Below are 24,993 nucleotides of genomic sequence, written 5' to 3'. Positions count from 1 at the left end.
CAGAGCTGCTTCCCAGAAGGGATGGGGACTGGGTTAGGCCTGGGATGAGGGGTGAGAGTAAAAGCAGAGGTGAAAGGAAGGCATGCTAAGTAGGACTAGTGTGAGCACAGAGTGAGAGGCTGGAACAAATGCGATGTTGGCGGGGCAGGGTGTGGTGCCCAGCTGGAGCCGCGTCCTCGGATGGGAGCAAAAGGAGGTGGGACTGGAAAGAGATTGAGGCCAGAATGAGAAGGGTCTTGAATGCCCAGCTAGGAGAGAGGGGAAGGTTGAGAGTAACTGAGTAGGGCGTGACATAATGAAACAGCGCTTTAGGAAGCGGCATCGGAGAGCTGAGGAGACGGGGAAGGAGACTGGCACGAAAGAGCCCACAAGGCCAGAGAACCTGCAGTTCTGCGCCACAAAGTTACAGGTCTATTGGGATACCGATCCTTCAGCACTCAGGAGCTCCCAGGTGCGCACTTCCGTGTTCCATACTCAGACGTGACATAAGAATGTTATCATTTTTATGTGTGCCATGATGAGAAAAAGATTGGTGAGTGCTGCCTTAGGCTTGAGTGTCGCTTCAAGCCAGAGTTGGCAGGGCCTGATCTAGGATGTGGCAAGGAGCATTCCCGAGCTGATGATCACCTCATTCTTCTCCTCTTCCTCTCTTCCCCTACACCCACACTGAAGGAGCTTTGCCGTTTCAACGTGCTTTTTTATTGTTTCCTAAGTCACCATCAGCCCATTTTTCATTTGGCCTAAGGTCTCAGCTGCTGTTACAATGCAAATGGCCCTAGGAGGGATAGCACATTTCATGTCACATGTCACTTAACCCCTAGTCGTGCTGGATGGTGTGGGAGGGAGGGAGATGTATTATGAGATGCCCACCTGGGGGACCCCCTGCTTCTTACCCTGCCTCAGAGTCACCATACGCCAGAGAGGGGTAAGAGGAGGGAAGGGGAGACACCATGGTGGGAGGGAGAAGATAAAGGGGCTGTGGAGGATGACCTGGCATGGTTTTCACCCTCTCCATCCAGTTGTGTTTCAGACAACCATCTAATTTCTGGGACACTTTCCTAAGAAAATCACCCAAAGCAAGAAAAAAACTATGTGCACAAATATATTAATTTCAGCATTTTTATGATTATGAAGAATGAGGAATAAACAAAATGTCCAGTAGTAGGAGCTTGATTAAATAATTTATGGTATAACCACTAACTATACCATTCATTAAATAGCCATTAAATACTACTACTGCTTTTATTAAACAGTTATTACTACTAGAACTTCTACTACAAATAAATTTATTAAGCAGTTACTATTACCACCACCACCACCACTAAATTTATCAAGCAGTTTATTAAGTTCCAGTCACTGTTCTATGTGTTCTGCAGATGACATCTCATCTAATTCCCATGACAATCCTATGAGGTGGGTACTAGTAGCATCCAGATTTTTCAGATAACTGCTTTCAAGGCAAACTGGTTCAATAATATGCCCAAGGTCCTATAGCTATTAAGGGTAGAGTAAAGATACAAACTTAGAATAATTGATGCTTAAGCTATAGAAATTGAAAATTATAAACCAAAAATTATTTAATGCAAACCTTGACGTATAATTAAAGTTGAAATCAGAAGCCACAAATTTCAGCTGCAGTTAATGAGAAACCCTGAAAGAAATTTGATGTGATAGAGTTGTTGACTCGAGTGGCTTTGAGAATGCAAAGCACTGGGTTAGCTGTTACCCTTTGTTTACACAGATTAGGAAGAAGCAAACAGCAAATATTTATGTGCCAGTAACTAGAAAATTTAAATTAAATTTAAACTTTTCCTTCAGCTTGTCATCATAAAATTGAGTTTCTAATGAATTAATATAAGTAAAAGCATTTAAGAAAAAGAAGTCAATGGTATATAAATATTTGCTGTAATCGTTATTTACAAGAAAGGGCAAGGAGCTTTACTGAACGATTCTAAGCTTGAAGCGTTATCTTCCAAAGACTGTTGACTTGAACTTTAAGGTTCTGAATGTTTGTTATAGTAAACTAGATCTGTTTGGATAGTTTCTTGTAGAAAACTGTGTTTGATTACTTGAACGTATAAACTGTGTTTATCATAGGAATTTGAATTCACTCATGACAACCTGGTGATAATTAAAGAGTCAAATACAATCTGGTTCTAATGAACTCAACAAGTCTAAAACACTACGCCAATTCTCTTAAAAAGTCAGAAACATATCTAAAGATAGTTCTCCTTCTACAAATTATAAGGAAAACAAAACAATGACTTTAACAGATTAACATTTAAATATAGTGTAAACCCTCGGTATTCCACAAAGATGTCCCATTAAGACTATGATATGATCCAGAGAAATATTTCACCATACTTAATAATGATGAGAGTAAATGCTTAGTAAAATATGTAGAATACAGCAAACATTTGGGCAGTGAGAAGGGAGAGGTTGGAGAGGTTGAGGGGAAGACATTCAAGCCTTCTTTTCTTTTTGAGACAGCGTCTTACTCTGTTGCCCAAGCTGGAGTGCAGTAGTGCTATCATGGCTCACTGCAGCCTCAAACTATTGGCCTCAAGTGATCCTCCCACCTCAGCCTCCCAAGTAGCTAGGGCTACAGGTGCATGCCACCATGCCTAACTAGTTTTTAAAAAAATTTTCTTTGTAGAGACAGCGTGTGCCTATGTTGCCCAGGTTAGTCTCAAACTTGACCTCAAGCAATCCTCCCTTGGCCTCCCATAGCACTGGGATTACAGGCTTGAGCCACCAGGCCAAAGATTCATTTTTGATAAAAGTATAAAACAAGGGACCAAACAGTTAAAGACTTCATATATACTAAGGTATTTAATCTTTATTTTAAAAAATACGAATGGAAGGAAAAAAGGGTGTCTAATCTTTTTTTTTTTTTTTGAGACATAATCTTGCTCCTCGCCCAGGCTGGAGTGCAGTGGCGCAATCTCGGCTCACTGCAAGCTCCGCCTCCTGGGTTCACGCTGTTCTCCTGCCTCAGCCTCCTGAGTAGCTGGAACTACAGGCGCCCGCCACCACGCCCGGCTAATTTTTTGTATTTTTAGTAGAGACGAGGTTTCACCGTGTTAGCCAGGATGGTCTCAATCTCCTGACCTCGTGATCCACCCACCTCAGCCTCCCAAAGTGCTGGGATTACAGGCGTGAGCCACCATGCCTGGCCAAGGTGTCTAATCTTTGTCTTAGATCATTCTCTAAACTTTTTGATTGTCACTCATCAGAAAAAAGGTTAAGCATTCACCCCCAATAAATATATCTGTTTATCCATGTTTGTCTCTACTTACAGCTTGTATACATCAAAAATATATGTTGCAGGCCAGGTGCAGTGGTGCATGCCTGTAATCCCAGCACTTTGGGAGGCCAAAGCTGGTAGATCACTTGAGCTCAGGAGTTCAAGACCAGCCTGAGTCACCTGGAGATGACCCATCTACAAAAAAAGGAGATTAGCTGGGCATGGTGGCACACACTTTTAGTCTCAGCTACTTAGGAGGCTGAGGTGGGAGGATCACTTAAGCCTGGGAGGCAGAGGTTGCAGTGAGTGCCACTGTACTCCAGCCTGGGTGACGGAGCCAGACCCTGTCTCAATAAAAAAAGAAAAATTTACATTGCAGTAAAGTGAACCACATTTACCCTTCCACCTGAAACAACCAGAAAAATGTACAAAACACACGAAACAATGGTTTCCAGACATTGGTCAGCAGGTGGCACGGGACTGTCATTGCTGAGAGAAGAGAAACAGATGAAGTAAACCCTACAACAGCCCTGCTTATTGCCTGATGCGGTCTCCTGTGGCGAGGAGACAGAAACTGGCATTCACAGAAGCCAAGACAGCCAGAATATTAGGCACAAGACTGGAAAAGGGAACTGCAGAAAGGAAGAGAGGGAAGGAGGAAAGGAGAGAAGGAGAGATGCAGGGGAGGAGGGGAGGCAGGGAGGAGGCCACTCACTAGCTCTGGAAATCTGCATAGTTTCTCCTAAGTCCCTGACTGAGCAGTAATTTGAATGTGTGAAAGAAAATGACCAGAAAAACTAGGATGGACGATACCTCGAGCTAAGCAGCTGGGAATAGTTTGCGTTCCCACTAAAAGCGAAGAGGCTTTGCCATAAATAGGGCATTAGGTAGAGTCCTACCCCACACTAAAGACTGCTCTAGACTCACCCCAATAGAAGTTAAAAGTGGGCCTCAAGAAGACCCACAGTCTTACATAATTTAACTGTGCACCAGAACGAAGTGCAGTACTATTTAAAGAAATAACACAAAATCCAGGCCAGTGGCTGGATTCCCAGCACTTTGGGAGGCCGAAGTGAGCGGATCACTTGAGGTCAGGAGTTTGAGACCAGCCTGGCCACCATGGTAAAACTCCGTCTCTACTAAAAATACAAAATTAGCCGGGCGTGGAGGCGGGCACTTGTAATCCCAGCTACTTGCGAGACTGAGGTAGAATTGCTTGAATCTGGGAGGCAGAGGTTGCAGTGAGCTCCAGGAGCTGAGATCGCACCTGGGCGACAGAGCGAGATCCAGTCTCAAAAAAATAAAAAATAAAATAAAATAATAAAGAAATAACACAAAATCCATAATACAACAACATAAAATTCATAATGTCTGGCATCAAATAATAAACTATCGGGCATGCAAAGAAGCCAGAAAATACAATTTAACCTGGAGAAAATTAGTAATTAGATACAGACTCACAAGTGACAGAGATGATAGACATAATAGACAAAAATGTTGAAATAATTAATGAATGTGCTCAAGAACATCAAAGCAAAATAAAACAAAACAAATATGATGGTCAGGCGTGGTGGCTCATGCCTGTAATTCCAATACTGTGCGAGTCTGAGGCGGGAGGACTGCTTGAATCCAGGAGTTCAGGACAACCAGCCTGAGCAACATGGTGAAACCCCTTCTCTACAAAATACAAGGAAATGAGCCAGGCATGGTCATGCATGCCTGCACTCTCAACTACTTGGAAGGTTGAGATGGGAGGATTGCTTGAGCCCAATCTGCAGTGAGGCACAATCACACCACTGCACTGCAGCCTGGGTGACAAGAGTGAGACTCTGTCTCAAACAAAACAAAACAAAACAAAACAACAAATATGTCGACAAGAGAAATGGAGGCTGTAAAGAGACCCAGATAGAATATCTAGAGAAGAAAAATACAGTAACAAATGAAAAATACATTGGGTAGAATCAATAGCTATTTGAAGTCCTTTGGCTTTTTATGTACATTTCAGAATCAGCTGGTCAATCTCTATTTTTCAGAAATCCTGCTGGGATTTTTATTGGGATGGGAATAATAGATAATGTGCTACAGAAGAAAAGATCAGTGAACTTGAAGACATAGCAATAGAAACTACCCAAAATGAAGCAGAGATTGAGAAAGAAAGAGAAGAACAGAGACTCAGTGACCTGTGGGATAATATCAAACTGTGTAACTGAAGTGGCAAGAAGGGGAAGAGGAAGTAAACAAACAAAAAACAGATAAACATGTTTTTTCAAACAGCTGGAAAATTTTCAAATCTCATGAAATCTATAAGCCCATTAAGCCAAGAAGTTCAATGACCTCCAAGTATAAGAAACATAAAACCACACCAAGGCACATCATAATAAAATTACTGAAAACCAGTGAGAAAGATAGACATTTACAAGTGGTGAGATTTTTAAAAGATACATTATGTACGGGGGAACAAAGATAATGGCACCAATCATCTTGTCAGAAATGGTGCAGGGCAGAAGACAATGAGGAGGTATCTTCAAAGTAATGAAAGAAAACATAATCAACTGGTGATAATATCTTTCTTTTTTTTTTTTTGAGACGGAGTCTCGCTCTGTGGCCCAGGCTGGACTGCAGTGGCCAGATCTCAGCTCACTACAAGCTCCGCCTCCTGGGTTCACGCCATTCTCCTGCCTCAGCCTCCCAAGTAGCTGGGACTACAGGCGCCCGCCACCTCGCCCGGCTGGTTTTTTGTACCTTTTAGTAGAGACGGAGTTACACCGGGTTAGCCAGGATGGTCTCGATCTCCTGACCTCGTGATCCACCCGTCTCGGCCTCCCAAAGTGCTGGGATTACAGGCTTGAGCCACCGCGCCCGGCTGATAATATCTTTCAAAAATCAAAGTGAGATAAGGTGTTTGCGGTCAAAAGCCAAAAGAGTTTCTCACCAGCAGACCTGCACTAGAAAGAACCATCAGTTCTTCAAGCAGAATGGAAATCTCGACCCAAGCATGAAAAATGTAAAGAACCCAGAAATGGTAAATATGTGTATAAAAATAAAAAATTTGTTTTTCTGATTTTTAAATTTCTTTTTAAAAGGTAATTGGACAAATGGTGGTACACCCATAAAATGGAATACCACTTAGCAATGAAAAGGAATGAATGACTTACTGATACATGCAACGACATGGATAAATCTTGAAGGTATTATGCTAAGTGAAAGAAGTCAGATGGAACAGACTACATATTATATGATTCCATTTATAGAAAATGCTGTAAAAGGCAAAATGATAGTGATAGGAAGCAGACCAGTGGTTGCCAAGGGTTACAAGTCAGGGGACGGTGTTGACTGCAAAACAGGAAGAGGAAATTTTCAGGAGTAATGGAAAGAAATGCTCCATATTTTGATTGCAGTGGTGGTTACACTACAGTATGCATTTGTCAAAATGCCATTGTATTCATTGTATGCTTAAATTGGTAAACTTTATTGTATGTAAATTATACTTCAAAAGCCAAACACAAATTAGTGTGAATAAGAATCGTTTGAGGGGCATGTTAAAATGTACATTCCTGAGCCCGACTCTGAGAGAATCCATTTGATTTGGAAGGTCTGGGGTGAGTCCTAGGAATTTAAATTTTCAACATGTGCCTATTCTGAATTAAAAGATATGTCATGAAAAAGATAAATTATAAAAATAAAGAAATATATTTTTATAAAATGTGAATAAGAAAACAAAAATTGGAAGGGAATCCTTTAAAATGCCTGGCGTCATCTGGATAGCTGGATGAGATTATGAGGGCTTTTTTTTCCCCCTTCTACTTTTTAACTTTACAAAATATTACATTTTAATAGAACCTCCCCCCATCCTGCTTCTCAAGACATGGAATAAACATCTTCTTAAAAAGACTGAATTAGCCTGGGCAATATAAGGAGATTTCCTCTCTACAAAAAAAAAAAAAAAAAAAAAAAATTAGCGGGAGTGGTGGCCTGCACCTGTGGTTCCAGCTACTCCGGAGGCTGAGGCGGGAGGATTGCTTGAACCTGGGAGGTAGAGGCTGCAGTAAGCCATAATCATGCTACTGCACTTCAACTTAGGCGACAGAGTGAGACCTTGTCTCAAAAAAAAAAAAAAAAAACCACTCTGAGTTCACTTAATGGTTAAATGGTTCATTTTAGGTTACGTGGGTTTCATATCAATAAATTATTTTTTTAAAGATGCTGAGTGCCCCTGTCCCACTCCCACTGCCCTCAGGCCCTGTCCCTCTCTTACCATGTTGAGTCTCCTGGGCCTGGTCCATCTCCAGTTTAGTCAGCAGGCTCACAAACCACTCAAAAGACCGCTGGTCTCTGTTGATCCAGATAAAGTCCACCTAGGGGGAGAGGCCCTTCAGCTCAGCGGCTGGGTCTCCCTCATTTGCAGGAGGCTCATATCTGTAATCCCTGGGTCCCATATGACCACCCTGAAGTAAGCAGGGAACATTCACATACCCATCTAAGGGAGGGAAAAATCAAGGCTCATAGAGGTGAGCAGCCATGCCCAGATCACAGAGCAGCATGGCACCAGAACCAGGTTTCTGACTCCAAGGCGGGGATTTTCTCTAATATCTTCTACTGTTTACAACAAACAGTGTGTTGAAATACTAGCTTAGGATAGCCAGAAAAACATAAATTACTTTTTAAGAAACTCTTCTAAGTGGTATATACAGGATGATGAATTTTCAAAAGGCAAACATGTTTTCATTATTATTATTTGATTATATTATTTTCATTATTATTATTATTTCTTTTTTTTGAGACAGAGTCTCACTCTGTCACTCAGGCTGGAGAGCAGTGGTGTGGTCTCAGCTCACTGCCACCTCTGCCTCCTGGGCTCAAGTGATCCTCCCACCACAGTCTCCCAAGTAGCTGGGACCACAGGTGCCTGCCACCACACCCAACTAATTTTTTGTATTTCTGGTAGAGACGGGGTTTCACCATGTTGCCCAGGCTGGTCTTGAGCTCTTGGGCTCAAGTGATCTGCCTGCCTTGGCCTCCCAAAGTGCTAGGATTACAGGCATGAGCCACCATGCCCAGCCAGTATGTTTCCATTCTTAAAACCACCATAGGGTCATGGATAGGTAGCATTGTGGCGGCAACTGAATCCAGACTGCCTGGCTGTCAAGCTATGCAACCTTTAATGAACTGTTCAGAACATGTCTCAGAGGTGATGGGAACATTGAAGCAGGGGCGGGGCTCAGACATTCAGGAGGCACCAGGGGAACTCATTTAAGAGAATTCAGGGTATCGTGGGGAAAGAAAGATCCCATCAGGAATCACCTATCCGCTCCCACCTTTGCACAGGAGGATGGGCTCCTATTTTAGGAGGTGTCTAGGGGAGAAGGTCTGGAGGCCTGCCTGCAGGAGGTGGTACTCACTTTTTGGAGCTTCATGTTGTCTTGGACACCTTTGATCCAGGAGTGCTGGCAGTTGGGGCAAGTATGCTTTCTTTTCTGGTGCCTGAGGGGAGGCAGGAGGAAGGGGTTGTAAATTTGGGGCGAGACTTTTCAAGACCCCAGAAAATAGTTCAGGGGACAGGGAGCAAGGATGGGGTGGCAGAGTCCACTCTATGAGGAGGGGGAGGGATGAGACACAAAAAGGAGATGGGGGCAGAGCAGGAGAGGCAAGAGAGAGAAGAGCAGAGAGAGACAGGTGAAAGGAGAGGAAGGAGAAGGAATAAAGGGAGGAGGAGTGGAGAGGGTGCCTGGGGGCTCTGACCCAGGATGCAGGCAGGAGCACACTGTTTGCCCACCTGTACATGATACTCTGCAGGATGGAGGCAAAGGGGGTGATGCCGATGCCTGCCCCGATGAGCACGGCGTGCTCAGAGGCGAAGATCCTGCGGGTGGGGGTCCCGTAAGGCCCATCGATGTAGCACTGCGCACAAGAGGGAGTCAGAGAAGGGAGATGGAGGGGTGATGCTAGTCTCCCCTGCTACCAGGGGATGTCCCCAGGACTTCAGGACCCCCTTTATACATAGAAAGACATCTCCCGGGCTGGAACCCAGGTCTAAGTGGCTCCCAATCCAGTGCTCTTTCCACATCCTGTGCTCTCAGCACCAGTCTGGGGAGAGCTCTAGGTGTTAGAATGCAGAGCTAGTGAAAACAAGGACTCGATCCGCATCCCAGGGGTGTGTGCCTGCCACTGCCGGGTGTGTGCCGTGGGTGCCCAGGAGACAGGGACAGAGAGCACGTAGCCCTGTACACTGCACACCCATCCCTGCTCCTGGAGAAGAGACAGGCCGAGTGTGAGGTATGAGGCCGAGCACTCTTGGATATAAAGAGCAGGGGGAGGGATGTGGTTACATGACCCGGATACCTGGACGTCGGCCCATGGGGATTTGAGGAGCTTGAGTACCCACAATCACAACAGCCCTTCCTTAAAGGCAAAAACTTCATTTCCTTTGGTTGGGGCAGGTGTTCTTGCTCATGTTCACCCCTGCAGCCTCTCACCTTGATGTTACAGAATTGGTGGTTCTCCAAAAGTATCCTGGAGCCCTGCAAGGAGTAGAGCAGAGAGTTATGGGTCTTGGTGTGGACAGTATTAGGCATTTCTTAGAAGCTTCTTTGCCTTTGAAGGATAACATCAGGGATGTGCTGGTAAACTGACTTCTGGAGATAACAGTCTTGATTGTTAGCTTCTGCCCATTTCTGTGGTGTAAATCCTGCCCACCGTGGCTCCCACCATAACAACTGTGTTTAATAACCAGCTCACGAAATTCCTGAAAATTTAACAGTGGCTCCTATGGTCTAGCACAAGTCAGTTTCAGGGTGTGACTGGAAAGCACTCCCCTCCTAACCTGAAATATTCTTTTCCCTCTGCCTGAAATACCCTTTCCTCTTTCCCAGCTGTCAAATTCCTTCAGTGCACACTGTATCTTTCATTGTCCAGCTCATCTGAAGTTGCTATTCCTCTTTGAAGCTCTTCCCACCTTCTCCAAGCAGAGAAGCCAGGGTCTCCCCTGGCTCACAGTTCCCCGGGCCCTAGGGCTTTGCTCTGGGGTTGCAGACAGTGTGCTCCTTGGGGGAAGAGAGCAGGCCTCCTCTGTCTTCCTCAGGACTTAGAGCATGGTAGACAGTCAGCCCTGTCCGAGTCAGTATCTTTCCTTCTGGAAGGTGAAGGAAGCAGACCCCAGAACAGGCCTAAACGAGCCTGTGCTATTTCCTGCTCTGGTGCAGGAGGCAGAGTTAGGAGTGACCTTCACAATCATCCAGGCTGAGAGCATGGGAAGGACGTGCCCACATTCCCACGGAGCTCTGGTAAATCCTGGGTCTCCTGCTGCCTCTCCAGGATCGTGACATCATGCCATGTTGCTTCTTTGTCCAGAGATGACTGAAGGCTGCTCCCCTGGTGTGGGGCATGAACTCCTGGTGGTGGTTTGAGAGTTAGGCTATGAGACAGTTCCTCTCCTTTCAATTTTCTTTAGTCCTTCTCATGGCAACGAGAAAGCCTTCCATTCTGGCTAATGTATCTCTACCACCTCTCTAACACTTGCTAACCTCTTCTCTTTTTTTCCTTTCTTTTTACAAAGTGAGAAAGGAAAGAAAGAAAAGGAAGAAAGTGTGAAAGAAAGAAAGAGAGAGAGAGGGAGAGAGGGAGGGGGTGAGAGAGAGAGAGGGAAGGAAGGAAGGAAGGAAGGAAGGAAGAAGGAGAGAGAGAAAGAAAGAAAGAAAGAAGAGAAAGAAAGAAAGAAAGAAAGAAAGAAAGAAAGAAAGAAAGAAAGAAAGAAAGAAAGAAAGAAAGAAAGAGAAGGAAAGAAGAGGAAGGAAGGAAGGAAGGAAGGAAGGAAGGAAGGAAGGAAGGAAGGAAGGAAGGAAGGAAAAGGGAAGAGTGTGGAGCACCACCTCTGGCTTGGAGCGTTAGCAGACGGGCCGTCTAGCAAGAATTTAATAACATTGATTCTCATTGTTTTTACTTTCAGAGCTATCCTGTGTTCACGACATGTAATACTAGTTTTCCATTAGAGATAATAATCTTAAGACTCCTTTTGAAATACAATTAAGTTTAAAGTAATGTTGGGACGTAAGAGAAACACTAAGTAGAAAGTATTACTGGGGCAGTTATTATGCAAAAGTTGGGAAGGTAGCAGGCAGATGATTGGCTTCAGAGACACCCAGGTGATGTGTCATCCTTTCTGAACATGGTTTGACCTTAAGGCATGTTCCAAGGACCCACCATCTATGGGAAGATAAGCCAGCTGGCCCTCCTGCCTCTAGTCCCACCTTCCTCAGCCTTACTAGGCCACTGTCTTCAGAATAGGCTTCCCACCATGTGTGAGTCTCCTCTTATGTCTTCATGTACACCAGGTCTTCGTCCTGCGGCCAGGGATCTCCCTTGGGCCTGTAGGACGTCAGCTCCAGTGACGTCCTTGGACGCCACAACTCCCTGTGCTGAGATGCAGGAATGGATGGGTGGGGGCTGTACACTCTGCTTTGTTTCAAAACAGAAATTTCTTTATTATTTAAATCACAAATCAATAACGTTAGCTTTAAAAATACAGATATAGAAACTATTAAACAATAGTGAAAAAAGTATCAGAGCACCTAACTACTCAGCATTTTCTCCATGCACTTACAGATTTTTTTCTAACACAGACATACACAATACTTTCACGTAAATGGAGCATACTTTTTAGTAGCCTGCTTTTTCCACTTACTACATCTTGACAGGTTTTCCAAGTAAATACATTTAAATTGACTGAATCATTTTCTTAGGAGATTTAATATTCTATTGTAAAGGTGATCAGCAATTTATTTAGGTATTTTCCTATTGTTGGGCATTTTGATTAGCTTCATTTTCTCATTATTGTAAACAACCACCCTCTCTGAAATAGCACTTTTCCCATCCCTACCTCTTGACACTGACTTATTTATCTTTACAGCATTTATTATCACCTGACATATTATGTATATATTTTATTTGTTCATTGTCTGTCTCCCCACCAGAAGGTAAGCAGTGACTATGCCTTTGTTACTTACTGATAGATCTCCAGCATCTAGAACAGAACCTGGAAAAAAGCAGATGCTGCGCGCCACAAATATTTGCTAAATTAACAAGGAAATTACTATATTTTGTGTGCACCCGTCCAATTAGCATTTTTTTCTTTTTTTAGATGGGGCCTTGCTCTGTTGCCCAGGCTGGAGTACAGTGGCATAATCTTGGCTCACTGCAACCTCTGCCTCCTGGGTTCAAGCGATTCTCCTGCCTCAGCCTCCTGAGTAGCTAGGACTACAGGCACGCACCACCCCGTCTGGCTGATTTTTGTGTTTTTAGTAGAGACGTGGTTTCACCATGTTGGCCAGGATGGTCTCAATCTCCTGACCTCATGATCCGCCAGCCTCAGCCTCCCAAAGTGCTGGGATTACAGACGTGAGCCACCACGCCCGGCCCCCGGTTAGCTTTTAAGAATACGTCCCTAAAATGGAGTTGCTGGGCATGTAGGTATACATATTTAAAATGCTAACACATACAGCCAGGCTGCCTGCCAGAAAAGATTGTACCAATTTATAGTGGCAGAGGTGACTGAGGTCCCAAGGAAACAGCTTTTAGTGTGTCTAGCCCACTGATCCACAATGTGCCATGACTCGTCTGATTTTGAAAGTCAGTTTCCTCCTTCAGGAAGTTTCCCTGATTAACAGCCGAGAATGTTCTGCTTTTCCTACCTACCCCTGCATATCCCAGAGCTTTGCTCCTGGTGTGGTCCTGGAAAGGTCCTCTGGTCTGGCCAAGCAAGATCTCACCTGGATTTCAACCCTGGACTTTAAATTCCCCAATGGCAAGGCAGGATTGGGCCAGGCCTGGGGACGTCTCCTATGGCAGGGTTTTCATATGTTAACCTGTCTCCCAGCCATGAGGCACAGTCTACTTAGTTTGAATTCAGCCACCCTCAGCCTCAGTGTCTATTCTTATTTCTTTAGCAATTGCTGTGCCTCTCTCTGTTCCTCCAAAACCTGATGGCACCAGCAGCTCATCAGCTTTATAGGTTTCATCAAGGATCTAAAGAGAATAACATTGCTGATGGTGATGAGGAGGAGGAGGGGGTCCACCTGGACCCTGCTGCCTATTTCATGCAGTACTTTATGTGCATTCATTCAGTTGGTTTTTTAAATAGTCGTAAGAGAAAGGTAAGTAATAGAGGGAACTACTTCTATTTTATAGATGAACAAACCAAAGGACATGCCCAAGGCCACACAGTTAGAGAGTATTAGAGCAGAGACCTGGAGGTGGGTCTTTCTGATTTCAATTCCCACTCTCTTTCTGTTGCTCTCTTCCCCCATCTAATGGGGGACATCAGACTGGGAAGGATCTGGAGTGGTAACACTTCGAGAAGGTTCTTGAACCACGGAGTCAGCAGTTGCCTAACCCCCTTGTGCTGCCATTTGTGTACACAGCAGTTGCTCAATAATTGATACTCACTGAGAAGAAGGAGGCAACTTGGTCTCTGTGGGCTTGCCAGCAGGTTGGACCCCTTCTCTCCAGTAGCCACCTACCTTGGACAACCTTTGGCTCTTTCTCATTGTCACACTCCTCGACAGCCTCTTGGAACCACAGCCCAGGGGGTCTGATACCTTGAAGGACTCATATAGCCTGTTTGTCCACTGGCCTTGGGACCGGATGTGCAGCCAGATAGTGTCTGAGCAAGAGAAGAGTGGGAGGGGAAAGGAGGTCCATAGTGACCGGCACCAGGGAGCAGGCCTCACCCCACCGGAGGGATTGGTGCTGGGCCTCAGCCCTCCAAGTCCTGGTTTGAATGTCCTTCCTCAGGACCAAACTAGCAGCCACAGCCACAGGACTCGGAGAGTTGATCTCTTTGGGACAGGCCTTGAGATCTTTCTTGATGAAGTCAACCTGAGCTTAATAAGGGTACAGACTCCTGTAACAAAGAAAGGATCAGAGCAGCTCACTGGAAATTTTCTAAAGGCAGTGACTCTGCCACCTCCATCAGGCCAAGGTCTCACCAAAACAGGCCCTCCTGCTAGTCAATGGCTCTGCACACAGTAGGTGCTCAGTCCATGGTGGTACCAACTGCTTTCATGGTATCCATGCCTGGAATGTAATTACTAAGGTCCTCTGTTGAATGAATGACTGACGGAAATGTGGTGTGAGGTGATGTGAGTCTTCTGCTGAGTGGTACCAAACAGAATCCACAACATCAGAGTGAGGAGGATGCAAGAGATCTCCTGCTCTGAACCCTTGTCCTTTTTCCTTTTTTTTTTTTTTTTTTTTAAACCACGGATTCTTTTAGCAGTCCTGCAAAGGCAATGGATAGTCTCCTTCTCAGAATAAGGGTCTAAATACATGAAACAGGGATGGCCAACCTTTTGGCTTCCCTGGGCCACACTGGAAGAAGAAGAATTGGCTTGGGCCGCACGTAAAATACATTAACACTAACAATAGCTGATGAACTAAAAAGAAAAAAAAATCACACAAAAAAATCTCATCATGTTTTAAGAAAGTTTACGAATTTGTGTTGGGCCACATTCAAAGCTGTCCTGGGCCACATGTGGCCCAAGGGCCATGGGTTGGACAAGCTTGACATCAAGTAATATACAGAGAAATTACATATGAATCCAGTTATAATTAGTTATCAAAATGTTAAAAAAAAAAATTTGTGACAGGAATCCATGTGCTTCTTTGTTAATACATGAATTAATGAGCTCTAGCAGGCCCCAACCAACCCTGGGAATCAGAAGCAGTAGTGAGCATAAATACTCTTGAAGCATTGGCCGCAGCTGTAACATGATAGAAAGACATCCATGGTTTTCACCGTGAAAAAGTCAGAGGTACCATTAATGCTCCTGGGGTTTGTTACTCACATTTATCGTTGAAGAAAATGCTAAATTTCAGTTAGAGGTTAGTGAAAATAAAGATGTCCCATTCAAGTTGATGAAGGAATTCATGACCTGGTGTTACCATGTATTTTACAGAGGCTTAGAGAGGTGCTTCGCAGTTTTATGAGGAGCGGATTGAAAAGTCAGGACTGGAGCTCAAGTTCTAGGATCCTAGCTCCATCCACCTTTCTGAGGTTTCCTCCTTCATTCGGGCATCAGCACCCTTAGGCGCTTGCATGCCTTGGCTACATAAATATACCCTGAAGTGCCTCAAGCAATGACTCAGACCTAGGAAGTCTCCAACAATGGTGGTTGAATTCATTTAGCCACAGTTGCTAAACTGAGTCCCACTCCTGAATCCAGTAAACAAGCTCTATAAACAAAGTTGGTATATTTGCCAGCCCCCTACATGAACCCTTTCAGCTCAGGGCAGGAGACTCTCCCAGGGTCCAAGGACAGGCAGATTCCAAACTGAGACCCAGAAGAAATCCCTTCAAGAAATGGTGAAGGTCGGGCTCATGCCTGTAATCCCAGCACTTTGGGAAAGGCGGGTGGATCACCTGAGGTCAGGAGTTCAAGACCCAGCCTGGCCACCATGGTGAAATCCCAACTCTACTAAAAATACAAAAATACAAAAAAATTAGCCGTGCATGGTGGCTGTAATCCCAGCTACTCAGGAGGCTGAGGCAGGAGAACCTAGGAGGCAGAGGCTGCAGTGAACCGAGATCATGCCACTGCACTCCAGCTTGGGTGACAGAGTGAGACTCTAGAAAAAAAAAAGAATTGGTGAAATATAACAAGTTTGGAAAGTTAGGGGAGAAAAAGAATGGGTGAAACACATGACACACCCATATAATATTAATAATAGTCAATAACCATATTAGTATCCATACACTGCAATACCATGCAGGCATAAAAAGGAAAAGCTCTATCTTTACTGATATACAAAGATCTCCATGACATACTGCTGCTATGAAACACTGCCTCTAGTGTGAGCCCATATATACAAAATCTGTCCATCTGGTTAGCCATGTAGATAGATAGAGAGAGAGAGCTGGAAGCCTATTCACCAAATAATTGGCAATGGTTTCCCTTGGATAACATTATTTGAAGGATTCTCATTTTCTTCTGTATATATTTTGATATTGTCTGAGTTCTCTGAGAGCACAGACGTTCTTCACAAAGCAGAAAAGAAAAGAAAAAACTAGGGAGAAAATAGCCTCACCCTCTCCAACCTCTACCTTTGTTCCATGGTACATCGAGGGCACAATTCAGGTGATTCCAAGGTAGGGAGTATGCAGCCCCACATGTGGAAACCCTGGCCTTGGGTCTACATTGTGAGCTGAGGGATCTGGGCCAGGGGTCCTGCTGGGCTGGGTCTGGGAGGCATCCTGAGTGACACTAAAGCTTGTAACCAGGATGAGTCAGAGAACCCCCAACACGCAGGGCCGGGTAACCCTCATGAGGCCAAGCAAGGGTCTTACTGTAATAGGTCACTCAAGGCCTTCCCTGTTGGAAATGTCAGTGCAAGCCACCCTTGCCATACTTGGAGGCACATCTCATGGTGGGAAGAAGGGCAGGGGTCCAGGTGGCAGCTCCAAAAACAGCCTGGGACTGGAAGGAAGGCACGTGCATGGGTGAGAGTCAGAGGACAGCTGAGCAAAAGCGTCAGCTGAACTGTTCTGTGTGTGCTGGGGACCCAAAAAGCAGTGGGAATGGTTCAGGGCTGGAGGAGAAGGGTGTGAGGGATTCTGCTGCCTTGGGGCTCTATAAGGCCCAAGTCCAGGTGGGAGTAGGGAAACCTGGTCTCCCATCACAGTCCTCTTAAAAACGCCTATATCCTCTCCTAAGCCAGGTACTCCTCTGCTTAAGAACCATTCATGGCTCCCAATTGGCTGCTCCATCCATCTGGATTCCAACTTTGCTTCTGAAATCCTCCTTAGTCCCATCCTAGCTCTAACTGGCTTTGCCAGCAACATCACCTGCCTTTCATGCTCTTTTTCTCTCTCTGTATGTCCCTCCCTTCTTTCCTTGCTACTCCACCTGCCCACCCACCCCCTCCCCATAGCTCTAGCTATAGGAGACTCTTCTGAGTCTCCAGGTTCTCATGATTTTACTTCTGCTTTTCCCTCTGCCTCCTCCCCATCTCCTTCCCTATCTGGTAAACTCCTGCTAGCCATTCAAAGTCCAGCTGAATGCCCCTGTGTCTGCAAAGGCTTCTCCCCACCAAGCCAGGCCCTCCCTGTAAGACTTCAGTGCAACTGGTACAGCCCTTGCCATGCCAATCGGTGTCTGCATGCCGGCTCCCACTTCAAAGAGAGCTTTTTGAGGCTGACTTTGTGTTTCTGGCCTTGTTCAGTGCTGTGTTCCGAGTTCCCAGCCTGTACTTGGCCCACAACGGGAACTCAGTGACTATGTGCAGAGTGACTGGAGGAGGTCGCCGTTACCTTTCTGCTCAGGAGCACTGCTGATGGTGAAGGGGTGCCACTCATAGCGAGCGATGGTGGGGATGTTCAGATACAAGTAGTCACCAGGTCTATAGTGAAAAAAAGGTGGCCGCTTGATGAGGAGATGAGTGACCTGGGAAAGAGGAAGGAGATCAGTATCATTCCTGCAAGCCCAAAGCCACCAGGGGCTCCAGGATAAGAGGGGAGAGGCTGGGCTGCCTTCCTCCTCCATAAAACAGGCATGCCCCAAGACACGACACTCTTCTGTGCTTCTGAGTGGGGGCCCACCTCAGCAGCCAACCTGCCGATCTGGAAGTGGGCAACAATCCTAGAGGGGGCAGCCAGGCTGCGTCTGAAGCGGGGCCCCTGGTTTTACGCTGCTTCTCAGGGTGTAAGCACTGCTTTTTAGTGGACCCTCTGTGACGTGTCCCTGTGATGCCTCCCTGGCTGCTCCAGCCCTTTCTTGGAACTTCGGCCAGTGCTTGGCCTGCATTCCAACCACCAATGCGCATCTGTCCTTGGACAACAACATCCTTCCAGACAATTGCTTCAGAGCACTGTGCTATCTCTAGGCCTCACAGCAATTGTATGATGCAGGTACTATTTTCTCTCTACTTTAGGGAGGAGAAGAGGAGGCTCAGAGAGGTTAAATAACTTCCCAAGGCCACCGGGTAAGAAACCGTGGGATCTGAATGCAGCTGAGGCTGTTGGATGCCAGAGCCTAGACACACAGCACAGCCTCATTCTTCAGCCTCCCAGGTCCTCCAATGCAGTGTGTCCAGAGCTGAGCCCACCTAGAACTGCCTTTCTTTTCTCTTTTCTGATACCACTCAGACACCTGGGAGACGTCCTAGACTCCATCCTCTCTGTTGCCGCAAAACACAACCAGTTGCTTCTTGAGTCTTTCTGTGATGTGCGCCTGCCTCCATCCCATGGCCTCTGCCTCAGTGTCAAGGCCCTCATGAACTCTCATCTTTGTATTTGCAAGAACCTCCCCCCAAGCCCCCTCCAAGTCACCTTCCACAGAGCAACTAAAGAAATCTAACTAGAGTATAAATGGTCCCAGTTTAATACCACCATCTCCTCCCAGCATGCTCAGGGGTTCCCCATGGCCTGCGGGGTGGGTCTCCTAGCTCAGGAGGCCCTTCATGAGCAGGCCTTACTCATCTCTCTGGCTTCCTCCTGGCAACTTGGCTCCAGCTATGCCTAATTACCTGTGGTCCCCCAAGCACAGTATACCCTTTCACAATTCTTGTCTTTACCATGCGGTTCCTCCTGCCAGCAATACCCTTCCTTGTCTTCTCTATCCAACAAACTCCTATTCATCCCTCAAAACCCTGATATGGCATCTTCTCCCTTATTCTGAAGTTTTCTCTGACCTCCCAAAGACAAAGGGTTTAATACCTCCAACAACACAGCCCTGCACTGTAATGAAAGGGCTGGCTCCCCTAGAAAGCAGGACAGTGCAAAACCTTCTCTGTTTCTTTGTAACCTAGTTCAGGGCCTGGCACCCTATAGGTACCAATAAATGCTTACTGAGCTGAAGGAGAATGTTTCCCCAAAACTGGATTTTAGAGGTGTATTGCCTGCCCTGCCATTCACCTTCCTAAAGTCTCCCTCCTGGAGGGCTGGACTGGATCTTCCATTTTGCTTGTCTCCTCCATAGCAAGGGGGCTGCAGCTATACTATTCCCTATTTCCTTGGGGGTCTGACGGGGTACCCAACTGTTCCACCCCACAAACTGTCTCTTGGGATGAATGGGAAAAGTCTCCCCCCGGCCCTTTGTACCTTGGAGGGGAGGAGGTTGACTTCCATGATGCACACGGCTGCCATGCGGGACACTGCCAGTCCGATGGCCTTCTCCAGGAAAAACAAGATTCCAGGAACCAGCAGCCACTTCCAGAAGTTGGGACCCGTGAAAGATGAGCAGAAGCCACACGAGGAGGTAGGACAGGTGAGTCCAATAGAACACCTGTGGGGGTAGAGGGACAGTAAACTTCCAGAACTCAAGGCTTGGGGGATGGAACAGAGCCAGGACTCAGGGTTATCCGCAAAGCCAGGACAGTGCCCAGAGGCTTGACTCTCTCCCGGGGATGGAGTTGGGTAAGAGGTTGGGGTTGGGAAGCTTCTTTTTCTGGGGGCTTGGCCAAAGGAGGCTGTAAGGGAAGCTTCCTGATACCAGAGGCAAACATCTGAAATATCTGCCTGGGGAGGTTCTGGGCAGACTGGAGTGCTCCCACAGGGATCATGAGCATCAGTATCCCTGCCCCTTGACCCATTCTCAGAAGGAAGAAAGGAAAGACAGCAGTGGCTTCCTGGGAGTGGAGAAGAAATAGCAGAAGACAATTTTAGCACCCGCTAAAGCTTTGGGATCTTGGGCAATTTCATGACTTTTCTGAGTGTCAAATTCCTCATCGGTCAAATGAGGATTCTGATTCCTACTTCAAAGGCTTGTTGCTGGCCCACAGTAGGTAGGTGCTCAGTATATGCCTATTTCTGATGTGGGCAGGCCAGGAGACAGTCGAGCTCCCCAAACCAAGTCCTCTGTGACTTTCTGCATCTTGAGGACGCTGGAGAGACAGAAGCGAAGATGGAACTAACATTTTCAGAGCACCTATGTGCTAGGTATGCAGTTAGTGGTTTTACATGTATTATCGCCTATAATTCCTAAAATAACATAGAGAATTACACCTCCATTTTACAGATGAGAGAACCGAGGCTTGGAAAGGTTGAGTGACCAGTAAGCAGTGGAGTGGGGATTCAAAACTTGCTGAGCCTATTGTCCATCCCCTCCCTGTGCTGTTTTAAGCCCACTTAATCTAAATAGGCTAAAGGGATAAGCCAGCAAAAAGGCAGACTCTTCCACAGCAAAACGTCTACGTTTGGCAGACATAAACCACAGTCCAATGGCAGAATCCAGCGGCAGGTCCCAAATCACATGCAAGTAATAGGCAGACCAGCTTGGGACCTTCCTGGGCTCTGGAGTAAATCAGAAGGGACACGGAAAGAAATGAAAGTAGAACCCTGGCCTTGGGGGAAGCAAAAGGGCAGGGACTGCGGCACCTCAAAGTGGCCACTTCTGCGGACGCAGGAACTGGAGCAGATGAACATGAGGAGGAGGAGCAGCAGCAGAGCGACACCCGTCGGGGAGGCCGAACCGTGTACCCAGCCGATGCCAGGCCGCGTGGTGAGCAGCAGCTCCCAGAACTGGAAAGGACTGGCCTCCGCCTGAGCCTGGAGCGCTGAAAACAAGCTCGGAAAGGTTGAGTGACCGCAAGACCAGCTCTTCCCACTCCACCTTCCCTTTGGAATCCCCACCCTGCACCATCAGATACTAGCACAGGCAGAAACTTTTGACCAGAGCATTGGCTTATCCAAGGCACCCCTTCTCTGCCCTTTGTGCAGGTAGCACACATAGGTCCTGGGTCCCACATCCTGGGCTTGAAGCTGCTCAAGCTTCTCCCTGACCCAACTCTGCCCCAGATCACTCACCAAAGTTCACAATGTGGGCCACGGTGTGCACGAGGGACAGCCCCACCACCACGTAGCCCATAAGCTGGTGGAACTGGATGTTCTGGTCCAGTGGTAGGACTTGAGCCAGCCACGTGGCCCGCAGCCAGGTGAGGCAGCGTCTGAGCATCAGCACCTGGCCAGGCAGAGTGGGAGAGAGTCCTGCCTCACTCTCTGTCTGTGAGACACTGTCTGTCTGTGTCTTTCCCAGCCACCTCCCTGCATCCTCCTGAGCCAGCTGTGCTTTCTGAACAGGACACTCACCAAACTCCCCTGCCCCCATGCCTTGCTGCTTCCCTGGATTCACACCTGGGACCGCTAGAGGAGGGTCTCCAGAATTGCGGTGGGAAGAGAAAGTTACAGAATGTCTATTTGTATTAATTTTTATCTAAACACATGAGAAACATCTATACTTTCACTAATATTTAATACATGGGCCAGGCACAGTGGCTCACTCCATTAATCCCAGCACTTTGGAAGGCTGAGACAGTAGGATCACTGGAGCCTAGGAGTTTGAGACCAGCCTGGGCAACACAGTGAGACCCCTGTCTCTATAGAAAAAAAAAAATTGTTTAATTAGCTGGGCACAGTGGCACGCACCTGTAATCCTAGCTACTTAGGGGGCTGAGGCAGGAGGATTGCTTGAGCCCAGGCGTTTGAGGTTACAGCAACCTATGACCACTCTACTGCACTCCAGCCTGGGTGAGAGAGGGAGACCTTGTCTCAAATTAATAAAATATCTCTGTTGACTTGGTGTCCTCATTTAGTCCATATGTCAGATGGGCACGTGCCGTGTTAGTTCTCAAGGTGCCTTGCAGGAGGACCAGACTTTCGCAAATGCGGAGTGGTTGACCAGGGTTCTCTCATTACTCATTTGCTTTCAGTATATTTATGTTTGCCAAGGATGTGGACTTGTAGGGCACAATATTTGACTTTACCAAAACTAAGCTAACTACCCCTCACAGGAAGGACAAGTAGCTTTAAAAGTTTCCCAGCAGAGAAACCACAGATTAACAGTTGTGCTAGTAATGCAAGAGCAAATGACCAAGAAAATAAATCACACATCTCCCACTCCTGGAATAAAGTCTTTGTCAGCTCGTTGAGCTGTTAACACAAAACCCACTCTAGGGATGGGTACCCCATTTTGCAAGATGTGATTATTACACATCGTATGTATCAAAACATCCCACGTATCAAAACATCCCATGTACCCCATAAATATCTACAACTACTATGTGCCCACAAAAATTAAAATTATCAATTAAAAATAATAAAAATAAATTTAAAATAAAACCTATAAAACCCACTTTAACGAAAAGCTGATATCCAGAAGCGTATCTGAGCTAGAGATGGGCATCCCTGCTCATCAGTGATTAATCTTCCCCTGTAGTTACGTTGTGCCATTAGTCTATTAGCTAATGATAATAGGGCATGCATATAAGCATATGTTTTGTTTTAATGGTGGGAGTTGTGTGATCAAAAACTCTTAGAGGTCAGGTGTGGTGGCTCATGCCTGTAATCTCAGCAGTTTGGGAGGCTGAGGAGGGCGGATGACCTGAGGTCAGGAGTTCGAGACCAGCCTGGCCAAAATGGTGAAACCCCATCTCTACTAAAAATATAAACATAAGCCGGGCGCAGCGGCGGTCACCTGTAATCCCAGCTACTGGGGAGGCTGAGGCAGGAGAATCACTTGAACCTGGGAGGCAGAGGTTGCAGCGAGCTGAGATTGTGCCATTGCAGCTGGGAGACAAGAGCGAAGCTCCATCTCAAAACAAACAAACAAACAAACAAAAAAAACACCTCTTAGAGACCTCATCCAGGAGCCAGAGAACCACATTCCAACTCCATGGTCTGGTATTCAAGGCTTCTTACAGGATTTCTTCTTGAAGGCAGACCTGCACTGGGGTCTACCATAGGGGAGTTGTGAAGATCAAATGGAGCCTGCTCAGCACCGTGCCTGGTACATAGTGCACAAAATTGCCACCTATGTTATTATGTACCAACTGTGTGACTGTGGACAAGGTACTGTCCCTCTCTGGGCGGCATCCTCCACCTCTGGGCGTTTGCCCAGCTGATTTCTAAGGTGTCACCATGCCCTGACATTTCAGGTGTCCTCTGTGGGTCGCTCTGTCTAGGAGGAGCCCACTTCAGCTCCTAACATTTTCAGAGCACTGTATGCTGGCAGAGCCTACCGCGATGAAGCTGCAGTCGAAGTTGAGGCACTGGCCGCAGCCCTTGGCCACCATGACGCTGGCGCCGAGGTGACGGTGCGCGCCGGCCGCCAGCGCGAAGAGCAGCACGTGGAGGCCTGCATAGGCGGCCAGGCAGAACAGCTGACTGCGGTGGTTGTGCCAGTAGGCGCGGGTCAGCTGGCGCGGCCGGTGCGGGCGTGGGTGGGGGGCGGGGGCCATCAGCCAGCTGGCAGCGCTGCGAGAGAGAGAGTCGGGCTCCGCTCAGAGGGGAGCGGTGGGGCGGGGACCACCCATGTCTAAACTTAAAGACCCCCTCCAGCTGTGGCCGACCAAGTCTGGCAAGCAGGCCAGCTTTCTTCACACCAGGAATCAGAGAGGTCAAGTGGCTTGGTCACAGTCGCACAGCTCCGTGGAGTTGAAAGGGGACTCCGGTCTGCCTAATGCCACAACCGTGGCTATTTTTATTACTTCTCTTTACTTTCCAATTTTAAAAGAGGCAATCGAAAAGGATGGAAGAATCTGAGATATGTTTTGGTAAGTAAGCCCCAAGAAAGTTAACACGCAGGTGCCCAGTGCGGGGGCTCACGTCTGTAATCCCAACACTTTGGGAACCCAAGGCGGGCGGATCACCTGAGGTCAGGAGTTCGAGACCAGCCTGGCCAACATGGCGAAACCCCGTCTCTACTAAAAATATAAAAACTAGCCGGGCGTGGTGGCTGGCGCCTGTAATCCCAGCTACTCGGGAGGCTGAGGCAGGAGAATCGCTTGAACCCGGGAGGCGGAGGTTGCAGTGAGCTGAGATCATGCCACTGCACTCCAGCCTGGGCAACAGAGTGAGACTCAGTCTCAGGGGGGGAAAAAAAAAAGAAGTTAATACACAGGAAGAATGAGCTACAAAACCGGCTCTATTCAGAGCCTGGATTCGGACAGACGGGTCTTGTTGTTACACTCTTATTTTCTCCACAGCACTTATTAATTTCGTGCTTCTCTAGTTTATGTGTTTGTTTATTGGTGTGAATGACCTGTCTCTCCGCCTGGAACGGAGTCTCAGCAGGGTGCAGACCTCATTCACTGCATTATTCAGAACAGTGCCGGGGGCATAGAAGTTGCTTAAACATTTGTTGCATAAATAACTACTTTTGTTAATTATTTGTGTGATCCTAGGCAACTTACTTCAGGCGAAGTAACTTCCTTTTTAAAATGAGTATTGCTATAAAATGCACTGGTATATGCAAAAGTGGTCAGCACACAGTAGGTGCCTCATACCGTGAGTTGATTCTGCAGACACTACAGGAAGTGGAAGCAATGAAGATAGCTGCCCTGCAGGACAATCAAGAGTGGATTAAACTGGGGAGTGGAGGGAGGGGCGGGGCGGGGCGGGGCGGGGCCGAACCGCGGTGAGTTTCTGCCACACTTCCGACCAGGAGTCTAACGCTGCCGCGGACAGTGCCAATCCCCGAGACCCGGCCGTACCTGATGGTCAGGTTCTCCATGACTCCGGGGAAGCGCTGCAGCTCGTCCCGGAGCTCCTCGAAGGTGATGGCCCCATTGCCGTCCGTGTCGGCCGATTCGAAGAGCGCCAGCGTCAGCTGGTCCAGCTTCTCGTCGGGCAGCGAGATGGCGCTCTCGCGCAGGCACGACTGCAGCACAGTACGCAGCTCATCCGGGTCAATGGAGCCGCTGCCTGTCCGGAGTGGGGATGAAGCCGCGTGGGAGCCTGCCCCAGCACCCGACTCTGTACCTGC

The 24,993-nt window shown here is 47.1% G+C and overlaps 1 protein-coding gene across 1 annotated transcript in view; it reads right to left on the bottom strand.

Annotated features, from left to right (window-relative positions):
- NOX5 (NADPH oxidase 5) overlaps positions 1-24,993 on the bottom strand; it is a 44,599-nt gene that overhangs the window by 3,444 nt on the left and 16,162 nt on the right. The window contains 12 exon segments of the mRNA XM_050796376.1: positions 7,503-7,602; positions 8,647-8,728; positions 9,021-9,145; positions 9,721-9,765; positions 13,759-13,901; positions 17,547-17,679; positions 19,335-19,460; positions 19,462-19,518; positions 20,610-20,788; positions 21,039-21,192; positions 23,249-23,483; positions 24,722-24,932. Coding sequence (XP_050652333.1) covers positions 7,503-7,602; positions 8,647-8,728; positions 9,021-9,145; positions 9,721-9,765; positions 13,759-13,901; positions 17,547-17,679; positions 19,335-19,460; positions 19,462-19,518; positions 20,610-20,788; positions 21,039-21,192; positions 23,249-23,483; positions 24,722-24,932 — 1,590 coding nt within the window.

The sequence above is a fragment of the Macaca thibetana genome, chromosome 7, assembly GCF_024542745.1.
Source record: "Macaca thibetana thibetana isolate TM-01 chromosome 7, ASM2454274v1, whole genome shotgun sequence".
Taxonomy (NCBI): domain Eukaryota; kingdom Metazoa; phylum Chordata; class Mammalia; order Primates; family Cercopithecidae; genus Macaca; species Macaca thibetana.
The sequence above is the reverse complement of the archived record's forward strand: the minus strand, read 5'-3'. Positions and strand labels throughout refer to the sequence as shown.